This window comes from Somniosus microcephalus, chromosome 8 (genome assembly GCF_052327205.1).
Source record: "Somniosus microcephalus isolate GS21.2 chromosome 8, FLI_Smic_1.0, whole genome shotgun sequence".
NCBI classification, from domain to species: domain Eukaryota; kingdom Metazoa; phylum Chordata; class Chondrichthyes; order Squaliformes; family Somniosidae; genus Somniosus; species Somniosus microcephalus.
The window spans coordinates 62,341,933-62,356,996 of record NC_140994.1 but is presented as its reverse complement, the minus strand read 5'-3'; the positions used below and the strand labels follow the sequence as shown (position 1 = coordinate 62,356,996).

The window sequence follows — 15,064 nt, the reverse complement described above, 5'->3', positions numbered from 1 at the left end:
TTGAGTAAAAACAGAAAATACTGGAAATACTCAGCAGGCCAAGCTGACCTGCTGAGTATTTCCAGTATTTTCTGTTTTTATTACAGATTTCCAGCATTCTGCTGCCTGACCTGCTGAGTATTTCCAGCATTTTCTGTTTTTATTCCAGATTGCCAGCATTCTGCTGCCTGACCTGCTGAGTATTTCCAGCATTTTGTTTTTATTCCAGATTTCCAGCATTCTGCTGCCTGACCTGCTGAGTATTTCCAGCATTTTCTGTTTTTATTCCAGATTGCCAGCATCCACAGTATTTTGCTTTTGTAGAAGAGTTGGATGCCTGGTTGTTTAGCTTATGTTGTTATTCTGTTGGCATTTGTATATATCTTTGAGGTACCATGATTTATTGGTAGTATGCATGGAATGTAGTGATCAAAGTGAGGAACTTAACGTAATTAATATAAGTAGAGAAAATGTACTAGAGAAACTAATGGGACTAAAAGCCGACAAATACCCTGGACCTGACAGCCTACATCCTAGGGTTCTAAAAGAGGTGGCTGAAGAGATAGTGGATGCATTGGTTTTGATCTTCCAAAATTCCCTAGATTCTAGAATGGTCCCAGTGGATTGGAAGTTCGCTATTCAAGAAAGGAGGGAGAGAAAAAACAGGGAACTGCTGGCCAGTTAGCCTGACATCAGTCGTCATGAAAATGCTGGAATCCATTGTTAAGGAAGTGGTATCAGGGCACTTAGAAAATCATAACATGATTCGGCAGAGTCAACATGGATTTATGAAAGGGAAATCATGTTTGACAAATTTATTAGAGATTTTTGAGGATGTAACTAGCAGGGTAGATAAAGGGGAACCAGTGGATGTAGTATATTTGGATTTCCAAAAGGCATTCGATAAGGTGCCACATAAAAGGTTATTACACAAGATTAGAGTTCATGGGGTTGGGGGTAAAATAGCATGGATAGAGGATTGGTTAACGGACAGAAAACAGAGAGATGGGATAAACGGATCTTTTTCAGGTTGGCAGGCTGTAACTAGTGGGGTGCCGCTAGGATCAGTGTTGGGGCCTCAGCTATTTACAATCTATATTAATGACCTAGATGAAGGGACCGAGTGTAATGTATCCAAGTTTGCTGATGATACAAAGCTAGGTGGGACAGTAAGCTGTGAGGAGAACACAGAGTCTGCAAAGGGATATAGATAGACTAAGTGAGTGGGCAGTAAGGTGGCAGATCGGGTATAATGTAGGGAAATATGAGGTTATTCACTTTGGTAGGAAGAATAGAAAAACAGAATATTTTTTAAATGGTGAGAAACTTTCAAATGTCGGTGTTCAGAGGGATTTGGGTGTCCTCGTGCAAGAAACACAGAAAGCTAGCATGCAGGTGCAGCAAGCAATAAGGAAGGCAAATGGCATGTTGGCCTTTATTGCAAGGGGATTGGAGTATAAGAGTAAGGAAGTCTTGCTACAATTGTACATGGCCTTGGTGAAACCACACCTGGAGTACTGTGCACAGTTTTGGTCTCCTTATCTAAGGAAGGATATACTTGCCTTGGAGGTGGTGTAACGAAGGTTCACTAGATTGATTCCTGGGATGAGAGTGCTGTCCTGTGATGAGAGATTGTGTCGAATGGGCCTATACTCTCTGGGGTTTAGAAGAATGAGAGGTGATCTCATTGAAACATAAAAGATACTGAAGGGGATTGACAGGGTAGATGCTGAGAGGTTGTTTCCCCTGGCTGGAGTGTCTAGAACTAGGGGGCATAGTCTCAGGATAAGGGGTAGGCCATTTAAGACTGAGATAAGGAGGAATTTCTTCACTCAGAGGGCTGTGAATGCTGAGTCTTTGAATATATTCAAGGCTGAGATAGATAGATTTTTGGACTCTAGGGGAATCAAGGGATATGGAGATCAGGAGGGAAAGTGGAGTTGAGGTCGATGATCAGCCATGATCTTATTGAATGGCGGAGCAGGCTCGAGGGGCCATATGGCCTACTACTGCTCTTATTTCTTATGTTCTTATGTTCAAAGGTAAAATTTAGTATAAGAAATGCAAGGGAAAACAGTTCAGCAGCTCACACAGGAATCGGATAATGTGATGTCTCCAAAGCAACTTGTGCTCACACTGGTTTTGTGAAGTGTGGGTCTCAGCAGCTCTCATACTGATTTTTTGTAGTATGAAAAGACTTGTGCACTCATATTGGTTGTGGATAGTATGAGGTCTCAATAAAGATCTGATACTGCATTACTACAATTAAGTGTGTGTGTGTAATCTGGTGTTTAAAGTAACAAAACGAGAAAGAACAAGAAAGCAGTCCAACATCTTGGTGACCCCGACATGATTTCAAAGTTCGTTAAGTCTGAGTTGGCCCGAAGTGATTTTTTCAAATTTCATTGAGTCTGAGTTGGTCTGACATGATTTTGTCGAAGTTTGTCAAGTCGAAGTTGCTCCAACGCGATTTCAAATTTCGTTAAGTTGGAATTGATTCAAGGTAGTATTTCCCATACATCAGTTTGAGAGGTGAGTATTCTCTTAGTTGTTGTGACTTAAAGGGATCACCTGTTAGCAATGGGAGGATCAGGGAATATTCCTGACGAGGTTCGGTCATTTCTTAATGAATGGATTGAGGCTAAAGGGAGGCCCAACGGATATGGCAGGAAACAATGTCAGGAGGATGGAGAGAGACAAGGCAGTCCTTTGTGGAGAGTGTCCGGTTAAAAAAGATGAAGGTGTTGGGGTTAAAAAGTGATAAAAAGAGAAAGATGTTAGTGTTACAATGTCTAAAGCTGGGGATTTAGAAGTTAGGAGAAGAGGCTGAGGCTAGAGATAGAGAAGTCTCAGAACTTATAGAACAGCGAGCAGAACCTACAGAGCAGCTAGCAGAACTTACAGAGCAGCTAGCAGCAGCCAGGAAAGAGGTAGAAAACTGGCGATTCCAGGCGCTAGGAGCAGCCAGGACTGTTCTGATGCTGGATCAGCATCTTGCGGATGAACAAAACACGAAACAAGAACTAGAGAAAGGAATATCTAAGCTGTAGCAGATGGCGATTTTAGCTTGCCCAGTGGAGATAGAAATTGATGCTGCCTAGTGGTATTCAGAGGATTCCCCTGGTCAAAGAGTTGAAAAGGGGATTAAGGGACAGGGAGCATGGCCACCGTTCCTTTCTGCCCCCCACCCAGCCTTTGCCTTCTCCGACTGCGGAGCCCCGAACCCGCGTGGTTCGAGTGGCAACGTTAGGTAGGGAGGCGGCGCAGTTAGATGCCTCTTCGGCTCCTCAGACGCTCGTCACCCCACAACATTACACCCGACCTTCTGGTAACGCAGAGAGTGGGGGAAGCACGTTCGGGCGGACAAAGCGAGAGCATGATCATGAAACTTTCACTCCCTGTGGAGCTCATGACGGGAACACTACCTTTAGTGGTTTGGGGATTCCTGGTATGAGCAAGGAGGGGTCAAGTTACAGGGCATGAGAGCTATCCTTGGTGAAGTGGGACCTGCACCGCTTCAGGATCTTAATAAGTTTTCCCAATGGTGGTGTAATATTCTGGGATGGAGGCAGTCAGGGGACATAGCGGAGAAACAGAGGGTTCATACAATTCTACGAGATTTAAGTAATCACCGGAGAAAAGTGGCAAAACCCAGGTCCCTGCTCGGTGGAATAGTAGTTGCGATCTTCGGTGCTCACTCAGGGCCACAGTTGATAAAGTGTCTTGCATTATTACCAGAGGAAGGACCCAAGGAAGCGGGGGAATGTATATTCCAGTTGTGTAAAAGCTTGGGAACTAATTGGATTGATATCAGTTATTATGGAGATGATACACACAGAGAGATTATTTTGACTCTTCAACCATCCTCAGTAGTGCTGGAAGTAGATGCCTGGGGCGGGACGAGAGCTTTGATCACTGGTTGGCGAGGGTGGGAAGCCTGTATCAGAGAGCTGCAGGTATCCCAGTCATGGAAGTGAGACAGGTGTTACAGCGATGGAAGGCAGAAGGGCCTGAATGGGTTACAGCGATGGAAGGGTTACAGCGATGGAAGGAAGGAGGGCCTGAATGGGTTACAGCGATGGAAGGGTTACAGCGATGGAAGGAAGGAGGGCCTGAATGGGTTACAGCGATGGAAGGGTTACAGCGATGGAAGGAAGGAGGGCCTGAATGGGTTACAGCGATGGAAGGAAGGAGGGCCTGAATGGGTTACAGCGATGGAAGGAAGGAGGGCCTGAATGGGTTACAGCGATGGAAGGAAGGAGGGCCTGAATGGGTTACAGCGATGGAAGGAAGGAGGGCCTGAATGGGTTACAGCGATGAAAGGAAGGAGGGCCTGAATGGGTTACAGCGATGGAAGGAAGGAGGGCCTGAATGGGTTACAGCGATGGAAGGAAGGAGGGCCTGAATGGGTTACAGCGATGGAAGGGTTACAGCGATGGAAGGAAGGAGGGCCTGAATGGGTTACAGCGATGGAAGGAAGGAGGGCCTGAATGGGTTACAGCTCACTTGGGGAATTACCAGTTTGATGGTACCGGAGGTCACCAGTGGGCAGATCCTGGTGTTTATGCAGGGGATCAAAGGCCCATCAGTCTTTAAGCCAACCTCCTCAAAGAAATCCAGTAAACTGATCTGCTCCTTCTGCAGCTATCCTGACTGCCGAATCAGACCCTGTTTTTCCAAATGATCCCTTTTGCTACTACTCAAAGCCTCAAACATTTGACCCGCATTCAAAGTAACTCAGTGATCTTTAATTTAAGAATTAATTTGTATCTTTTTTTAAAGGGTGTGGTCATATTTGGTACATGCAGACAAATAGAATGATACAATACAACATGGTTGCTTTTTTTTCCTAAAATCCACATGACTCCAAGGTAAGTGAATATGTTAACTCACCTGGGAGAGAGAATTCTATTCTAAGACGAATGCCCTGAACTAGCCAAGTTATCAGGAGATATTGGTAATGTTTCAGTATGCACACAATGTTGGAAATCTCAAGATGAAGCATAATTCTAACATTGTCAAAAGCCATACGTTGCCAGTTCATGAAAAAAATCACGAGTGGCCCTGTACTATATACCTAGTCCCTTTCAGAGGCCAACAAAGCAATCAGTTGATACCATGCAGGTATCCATGTCACACTGGGGTCATTATCAACTTCACAACCTGGCTGGTAACCTGGCAGGTGTGGATTGCTCGCCTTATATAGAACCTGCCCAATTTCCGTCCCATTGACTTCAATTGAATGAAAATCGGGCGAGTTCTACAATCCACTCCGCCAGGCTTTTGCGCAGGTGGCAAAGTTCAAAATTACCCCCCATTGTGTCTAATAATACTTTTGTTCTATAGGTCACACAGTAGTAACAGCAAGTAAAACACAACTTCTGCCAAATATAGTATAATACACGGGGTGAAATATATTATGCAAGTAAAACTTTCAGACAATTTGCCTATTGGAAACAACACAAAGATGCGGATGTGGCGGAGCCACTAAAGGACTCAGACCATTTGTATATAATTCCCTTTAACAACATGTTAGCTACAGCCTGAGTCTGTATCTTTATTTATACTGTTTACTTGTATAGAGCGGGATTACTTTAACAGCGCGGGTAAACGCGATGACGTCACGCCGTACATCACGTGATCCCCCACTGGCGGGAAGAACATGATGACGTCATGACGTCAACCACGGGACCAGCCAGCAGTCCTCGTGGAGCCTCCAAACTGAATAGACCTACACTTGATGTTCTCCTGCAGTTACTTGTTTAATCCTGTTAGTTTCCATTAAACTTCGTTTTGTTTAAGCGCCTGAGTGGACCTCAGTCTTTGGATAGGAACTAGACATTCCTACATTGGTGACCCCGACTTTTGCGAATGGTTTTCGCAGAAGATAATCAACATAGAAACGAACGCCGTTACCTTGAAGCTACCGCAGTTCTGGGAGCAACAAACAGCCGCGTGGTTCATCCAGGCTGAAGCCCAGTTCGCCATCAGGGACATCGTTGCGGATCAGACCCGTTATTATTACGTGGTCTCCGCCCTCGACAACACCACAGCCTCGCGGATCATCAGCCTACTCGGTAGTCCGCCTACTGATCGCAAGTATGACACCTTAAAGGCGCAGTTGCTGCAGGTCTTCGGGCTCATGAAGTCGGAGCGCGCCCGCCGGCTGCTCGCTATGCCCGGCCTCGGGGACTCCAAGCCATCCGAGCTCATGAGCCAGATGCTCACGCTCCTCGGGTCCGAGCCGGAATGCTTCCTCTTCAGGGAGCTATTCCTCAGCCTACTCCCGGAGCAAGTTCAGGCTGCCCTAGCCAGGTCCGAAGTCACAGACTGCGTGGAGCTTGCTGCCGAAGCGGACAAGATCTTTGCGGTGACACAACAGCACTGCGCGGCTACGAGGTGCCCATCCCCCACAGACGCTGCTGCAGCTCCTCAATCAGTGGGGTTGTGCTTTTACCATGCCCGTTTTGGCGTGAAAGCAAGATGCTGCCGCCCTCCCTGCAGTTTTTCGCACAAAAAAAAACATCTACAGACACCCTGGCGAAAGAGGACCGGGTCTAACAAGCACCCCGCAGCTGCGATGGCCATCGGAGATTCAGGGAAGCTTCTCTTCATCACTGACTCCCTATCTGGTTGACGTTTCCTTTGCGACACCGGGGCGCAGTGTAGCATCCTACCTACGCCAAATCTCGATATACTAGCTGGGGGCCATGGCCCCGCCCTCGCGGTGGTTAATGGCGCGGCCGTTCGGACCTTTGGAAGGCGGCGGGTCCAGGTGTGTTTCGGCGGCCAGCGTTTCCACTGGGAATTCATCACGGCCAAAGTCACGCAGGCCATCCTTGGGGCGGATTTTTTGTGCGCCAACGGCCTCCTGGTCGATGTCAGGCACCGCCAGTTGATCAATGCGGCCACGTTCCACTCCATCCCATGCCACCGCGGTAACGCCGTGCCGCGCACTGTCTTCTGTGCGTTCCCACCTCCAGACGACTTCACTCGGCTCCTCGGAGAGTTCCCAGATCTGACCAGGCCCACTTTCTCCTCCTCGGCTACTAAACATGGTGTAGAACATCACATCACCACCACCGGCCCCCCGGTTTACGCACGGGCCCGACGACTCGAACCCGGCAAGCTCACGGCTGCGAAAGCGGAGTTCGACACAATGGAGCGGCTGGGGATTATTCGCCGGTCGAATAGTCCCTGGTCTTCGCCTCTCCACATTGTTCCGAAACCCGGCGGCAGATGGCGGCCATGCAGCGACTACCGACGCCTGAATGACGCCACTACTCCTGATCGGTACCCGATCCCGCATATCCAAGATTTCTCGGCCCATTTGGCGGGAAATACCTTTTTTTCGAAAGTCGACCTCGTCCGCGGTTACCACCAGGTCCCCGTGCACCTGCAAGACGTCCCGAAAACCGCAGTCATCACCCCATTCGGCCTGTTCGAATTTCTGATGATGCCGTTTGGCTTAAAGAACGCTGCACAGGCTTTCCAGCGCTTAATGGACTCCGTGCTTCGGGACCTAAAATTCCTCTTCGTCTAACTCGACGACATCCTCATCGCCAGCCCTAGCAAAGAAGAGCACTTCTGCCATTTGCGCACCCTCTTCACATGCCTCAGTCAACACGGTTTGATTATCAACCCGGCCAAGTGCCAGTTCGGCCTGCAGCGGATTGATTTCTTGGGCCACCGCATTACATCAGATGGCGCAATTCCCTTACAGATGAAGGTCGAGGCGGTTACATCTTTCCCGCACCCGCAGACCGTCAAGGCCCTACAGGAGTTCCTCGGGATGGTAAATTTTTATCACCGGTTCGTCCCTAAGGCGGTTCTGCTTATGCACCCTTTGTACGAGGCCCTCAAGGCCAAGTCCGGTAAGGATCCGATCAGCTGGATGGCCGAGATGGACCAGGCGTTCGTCAACACCAAAGGCGCCTTGGCCAATGCAACCATGCTGGCGCACCCGCTTCCAGGTGCCACCATTGCCCTTACCACCGACGCATCGGACTACGCAATCGGCACAGTGCAGGAACAGTGGGTGAATGGGACGTGGCAACCGCTTGCGTTTTTCAGCCGTCAATTACGGCGAAACGAAAGAAAGTACAGCACTTTCGACGGGGAGTTGCTGGCCCTTTTTCTAGCCATCCGCCATTTCCGGTTCTTACTAGAGGGACGTCCGTTCACGGCTTATGTGGACCACAAGCCACTAACGCACGCTATGGCCAAGACCGCCGAACCGTGGTCAGCTCAGCAACAACGTCACCTGACGTTCATTTCAGAATTCACCACGGACATTCAGCATTTGTCCGGCAAAGACAACCTGGTGGCGGATTGCCTCTCCTGCGCGACTGTGCACGCAGTCCAACTCGGAATCGACTATGCCCTCATGGCTGCGGATCAAGCCTCGGACCCAGATGTCCAAGCATACAGGACCAGCCCCTCTAGCTTCCAAGCGGCCGACGTCAAATTCCATGCCGCAGGCACCACGCTACTTTGCGACGTCTCCATGGGAGTTCCCCACCCTATAGTTCCAGTCGCCTGGTGCCGAAAAGTGTTCGACGCCATACATGGGTTGTCACACCCTGGCATGAAGGCCTCGCAAAGGCTGGTGTCGTCAAAATTCGTCTGGAGGGGTATGCACCTAGATGTCTGTGACTGGGCCAACACCTGCGTGGTCTGCCAAAAGGCCAAGGTACAGCATCATGTAAAAGCTCCATCGGCCACCTTTGCTGTTCCAGAGCGTCGATTCGACCACGTGAATGTGGATCTCGTGGGGCCGCTTCCACCTTCTCAAGGTTTTACACACATCCTCACAATGGTAGACCGCACCACTAGATGGCCAGGGGCAGTTCCTTTGGTTTCCACCTCTTCGGCAGACGTGGCCAGAGCTTTCATCTCCTCTTGGGTTGCTCGTTTCGGCATACCGGTGGACATCTCTTCCGATCGTGGACCGCAGTTTTCCTCTGAGCTCTGGAACGCTGTGGCTCGGGGCTTGACACCAAACTACATCGCACCACCGCCTATCATCCACAGGCGAACGGCCTGTGCGAGCGATTCCACAGGTCGCTCAAAGCCGCTCTGCGGGCCAGTCTTCAAGGCGCGGGATGGGTGGACAGACTTCCCTGGGTCCTTTTGGGTCTTCGTACGGCGCCCAAAGAAGATTTACAATCCTCCTCGGCGGAACTCGTATATGGCCAACCACTACAAGTTCCAGGGGATTTCCTCCCGTCTCCAACAGAGCCATGGTCCGCATACCAGCAACTCGTCAGCCACCAGGAAGCGGCCAGATGTTTCGCTCCAATGCCTACGTCGCATCACGGCTTACAGAGTTCCCACGTCCCAACTGAGCTGAAAAGCGCTGAGTATGTGTTTATCCGCCACGACGCTCACCGGGACCCGCTCAAGCCTCCTTACACTGGTCCCTTCCACGTCATAGAGCCGGGAGACAAATCCTTTTCGGTCGATATCGGAGGTAAACCGGACCACATATCGGTTGACCGGCTGAAGCCGGCACACTTAGGCCTGGACCGCCCAGTCGAAATCGCTCAACCGCCAAAACGGGGCCGACCGCCCACAGTCGCCATGCCAGATCCACCACAACCGCCCAACAGCTTGACCACCGGCCATCAGCTTCCACTCCAGGGTTACAGAAGTCGCTCGGACAGGCTTGTCAGGCCTCCTCGTCGTCTCACTTTTGCTGTTAAAGACAATTCTGGGGGGGCGCATGTGGCGGAGCCACTAAAGGACTCAGACCATTTGTATATAATTCCCTTTAACAACATGTCAGCTACAGCCTGAGTCTGTATCTTTATTTATACTGTTTACTTATATAGAACGGGATTACTTTAACAGCGTGGGTAAACGCGATGACGTCACACCGTACATCACGTGATCCCCCACTGGCGGGAAGAACGTGATGATGTCATGACGTCAACCACGGGACCAGCCAGCAGTCCTCGTGGCGCCTCCGAACTGAATAGACCTACACTTGATGTTCTCCTGCAGTTACTTGTTTAAACCTGTTAGTTTCCATTAAACTTCGTTTTGTTTAAGCGCCTGAGTGGACCTCAGTCTTTGGATAGGAACTAGACATTCCTACACAGACAACTTATGACACCATCTGTAAAATCTGTTGTCAAATATTATACTATGCCTGAAGATTTGGGCTTCTTCTTTCTTATCTCATCCTGGATGGTTGGTCCTTATAAAGTGGTGCACACACTGCAGTGGCATGGTTTACCACTTTTTCCTTCACATGCCACTTCAGATTATCTCACCTAAACACATTACCTGCGTTGGACCTCTTTATTTAGAGTAAAAGCAAACCTACTGCCTAATTTTAGAGCCTTCTTGCTATGACACCCAGGGGTGGGCACTGCGAGAAAGGTGAGAATTTTATAGTTTCTTTTGTAATTTTATTTTTGCAATGTTGACTACTCCTGTGTGCCAAGTATCATTTCATGGCTCTTGTTTTGCTATTGTTTACTATATGTCAACAAACCAAGGCTACCCTGTTCAAAGATAATAAAACTGGATATAGAGCTCCTTAATTCAATAATTAAGTTCCCTTTTCCTGAACTCAGCAGCATTCGAAGCAGCAACTTAATCGATTTGGGCAAAACAATTCGCTGCTTGAATACCTGCTGTAGTCAATTACCTGCGGTTATCATAAATTTAAGAAATCAATTTCAAAATAATTATGTATCTCTGGATTATTCAGCAAAAGGCAGAGACTATTTATCAAATTCTCAGAATACTGTGTGTATAATGAAATAATTTAATGTTAATAAATAAAGGTGTAACTTTAACGCTAATGACTTCAATGATTTTACATTTATTTTAAATATTAGAACCAAAGTTATTTGGACAAAGATTTACTGATTAAATAAGAGTAACGTACTTACAAATGAGTAAGGGTCTTGAGGCCTCGGAGAGCATGCTTTGAAATGGACTGGATTTTATTGTTCTCTATAAAACTGCAGAAATATTAATACAGTGTAATGTCACATTGATTATTACAAATAACCACGCTAATGTAGGATGTCCAATTTTCATTCCAGTAGGAAGATTTGACATCTACTTACAGATATTCCAGATGATCAAGACCCTTAAATGCATCATTGGCAATCAAATAAAATGTGTTTGAAGTAAACAAACTGTCAAAAAAAATTACAATTCATTAAAGTTTACAAAACCACACACAATTTTAAGCTTAATATAATTCATACTATTCTGATTTTAAAGCTACATCTAGGTCAATTTCAAGTTGACAAAAATAAAGTGCATCTTATGAAACATGCTTCCTGATCAAAAGACATATACAGCATCAAGATATGTACTTTTTACACCTCTTTGATGGTAGTATTTTGGTTAAATTTCTCCCAGTTCTGTGATTCCTCCCTCGCTCTTTATTGACTGAGCCTAACACCTCTGCAGCAAATGGGCGAATGGCCTGTTTCCAGGTCAGTGTAGCCAAGTACCAGGGACCAACCCCTCCCAACTGCTGGGAGATGCTTTAGTCTCTACTAGGCATCTCATGCTCATTCATGCAGCTCAGATCAGGAACTGAGTGGAGTGGGACCTAAATCAGCATCTGTTGCTGCTTTGTGGCTTTCCAGGTGAAGATTTGCATTACTGAGCCCAAAATAAGTACATACTTGTTACTATACAATATCGACAAAACAAAATGTTAAAAAGTATCCAAACAATTTGATCCTGGTAGAATTGATTTTAAATGATCTCCACTGTATTTATCAGATCCACAAATGTTAAGAAACCCCTAAACAACTGTATAAATAGTATCTGAAATGAACGAGCTATGTTGGATTAAAAATTCAATTCAATTCTAAATTTAATTTATTGTAATATGTTAAAATATTGCTTTTCATGTCAAGGTAGGTTAAATTTAATGACTATTGTGAAGTACTGTATTTCAAACAACTGGCGTTTGTATAACAGCTTTAATGTAGGAAAACATCCCAAGGTGTTTTACAGAGGAGTAATAAAAGAAAAATGGATGCTGAGCCAAAGAGGGGTGAACAAAAGGCTAGATGAAAAAAGAAAAGCTTACAAAGTCCTTATAAATAATTTCTTGACTATTGCAATTTAAATTTTAGGGAAAAACAACAATTTAATGCTACCTTTTTATAATTCCACACCATTAATATAAGTACACTGGCTGATAAACAATGGCAGGCACCTGACGTGCTGAAACACCTTGGCGCTCGCTTGCCATAAAAATCACGCGTGGAGACATGAGATGTCAGCGGCCCCAATGAGGCTAGAAAGTGCAAAGGAGGGCAGGAGCCATTGCACAAGAAGCACACTGCACTCATTAGGCCTCAACTTCTCTATAATTGGGCAACTGTCCCATAATGTGGTTGCAACACCTAAGCCATGCCCTCCATGCTTGTGCTCCCCTTGAAACCCTACCTATCGACCACCCCCCAACCCAATCGGGCCCAGTCCTCTTCTTCCCTCCACTGGGAAAGTACCTGGCACACAACAGGCAGCAAGTAACCATTTACTGGCTCCTGCTGCCTAATAATACATCCCTGGCACTCCCCAGCGCATCATGAGAAACGCAACCAGAGCGGCAGTAAATGATGCAAATAAGCTGACCCCACATTATCTTGCGGGTCACATAGAATCTGTGCAGTGCTGGCAGCACAGCACTCAGCGGCATTATCAGCCCCCAAGAAAATAAATTGGCATCTGTCCAATTTCACCTTAAAGCCTCTATAATCTTTTTAAGGTTCTGCAGCTCATTACGGCTAGCAAATTTTCTACAACCTAGTCCATAGCACATGGGGCATCCGATAACTGTTCTAAAGTCTGCATGGCAAATGTTTTCCAATATGCATCTTTTAATAGTTTGAGGTTTGGCATTAACCTGCTTTGCAGAAGGCAAAGTATTGGAATTTTGGGGCAAGGTTTTCTCCCGATTCATAACCAATGGGTGGAAAATCTAGCCCCAGCTCGAAGCACTCATACCTATAGGTGCAACAACAGTTACCCAGATCATTCATTCTTATTCTCAAAGAACACAGAGATCCATTTCTGAACTACACCAAAATACGTGAAATAAGAATCAATCTCACAGAAGCTGGAGGGACTTTATATTCACAAAGCTTCTTTCTGGAATTTCACTGAAACCAGACTTCATGAATGACCTAAAAATGAAATGAACTGACATGAATCAAAACAAACTGAGATGCTCAGCAACTAGTAAATCTCTCTGTACCGGCCCATCACAAATTTAGAAAAACAAAATTGCACACAATATCAAATAAAGCAGAATTTGACAATTACAATAACATGTCTATTCTTTCACAATGATTTAAAATAACTCTTAATTGTTGTGGTATGTAAGTTGATCCAAAGTAATTATATTGACTGAAAAGAAAGCAGCTAGGATCAGTACATTTACTATTTATTCCATACACAAACAAAAACCAACGCCAGGGATTCTCCGCTTACTAAATGATATACACACACACATTATTATATATATATGTAATACACAAAATAAATATATACAAACAGGAAAGTTTCTTAGACTCTCATATTATAATAACACAAATGCAGTTCTGGAGATGTAATACTTACAAATAAACTACTTCTGGGGGAAAACTCTGAGGAATCGATTTTCTGTTGTCACACTGGGCAGTTTCTTCAGTACATATACAACTTTCAGGACATTTTACTGGTCTAGGTCTTCTTGCACCTATTTTAAAAAAAAGCAGACTCAGTATCCAGACTAAGAGAGTGAATCTTTCTGCAGATTTACTAACATTTCCCATTACGAATCCACCCAGCACAATGACTGTGGTGAATATTCCTGAACATAAACAATTCTTGCTGTTTTCTGTTTCTTGCTTTCTGGCAAAGCAACTCTTCCTCTGAGGGTTTTGATCAAACTGCAGTAGTTGCACAATCCACTAAGCACATAGTAAGCTCATGAAAGCTCCCTCTCTGTTGATAAATGATACACAATTTATGCAATTCAAATTTCCTCTCTCTTTATAGCACAGGGGGCATGCCATTTACAACTCCTTCCATATAAAACTAGTTCTGCAAAAAAAGGCCCTTATTTCAGCCAATGTAAGTGTCCAGAACCACCCCCAGCTTTTGTGTCAGTCCAAAACTCTGGAATGGATCACAGTAATAGCAATTGAAAATTTCAGGTCCGTTTCAAAACTTGGAATGTATAATGGAAGAATAAATTATACAAAGCCTAAATGTGTTGTATTCTTCTGGATCTTCTCAAACAAAATAAAAGCAATTATTTCTTATTTCTACACTGACAGGTGTATTAAAAAAAGTAGTTATTTACTATAATTTTTTTTAGCATAGTATATTGAATAGACACAAGTCAAATGGGAAGCATGATAAGCTATAACTATCTTTGACAAAACTATCACAAAAAGTATGTGACGTTTCTCTATTCTCTTGATCATTTGCTATTTTCTACCACCATTTATAGCTTAGCGGCCAATTGAAAATAGAAGCAGTGATCTACTTTAGAAATTACTCCATCACGACTGACCATATACAAGTCACAGTTACTGGTCTCAAATCATAAAAACCTACATTGAATCAGCACTAACTGAAGGAATGTTCATCTTCATCAGCAACTATGTGCCTACTACTCTCTGAACTAAAAACTCCTTTAACCTTTTCACAAACAAGGCAATAATAAATATTGCCAAGTTACTGTTTTGGCTCCAATAATTTGGAAAGTTCAGTTGCTGGAACATGGGCCTGACTGTGGTGAACTATTTAAGAAAGGAGGCAGAGAGAAAACTGGGAACTACAGACCAATTAGTCTGACAACAGTAATAGGGAAAATGCTAGAATCTATTATTAAGGACGTGGTAACAGGGCACTTAGAAAATAATAATAGAATTGGGCAGAATCAACACGGATTTATAAAAGGGAAATCGCTTTTGAAAGTTAGTTTTTTGAGGTTGTAACTAGCAGAATAGCTAAGGGGGAACCAGTGGAAGTGGTGTATTTGGATTTTTAGAAGGCATTCGATAAGGTGCCACCCAAGAGGTTATTAAACAAAATTAGGGCTCATGTG

General features: G+C 45.3%; 1 protein-coding gene across 2 annotated transcripts in view; it reads right to left on the bottom strand.

Annotated features, from left to right (window-relative positions):
- The window catches only part of lgi1b (leucine-rich, glioma inactivated 1b), a 38,252-nt gene extending 24,234 nt beyond the window's left edge, over nucleotides 1-14,018 (bottom strand). Inside the window, exons 1-4 of one of the 2 annotated variants that reach the window (XM_085994805.1) lie at nucleotides 13,588-14,018; nucleotides 13,080-13,151; nucleotides 11,064-11,135; nucleotides 10,884-10,955 (exon numbers count right to left, since the gene is read on the bottom strand). In XM_085994805.1, coding sequence (XP_085850931.1) covers nucleotides 10,884-10,955; nucleotides 11,064-11,135; nucleotides 13,080-13,151; nucleotides 13,588-13,781 — 410 coding nt within the window. In that variant the 5' untranslated portion in view covers nucleotides 13,782-14,018. The remainder of the gene's footprint in view (nucleotides 1-10,883; nucleotides 10,956-11,063; nucleotides 11,136-13,079; nucleotides 13,152-13,587) is intronic. The other variant, XM_085994806.1, reaches the window with a different exon arrangement.
- Nucleotides 14,019-15,064: the final 1,046 nt, after the last annotated feature.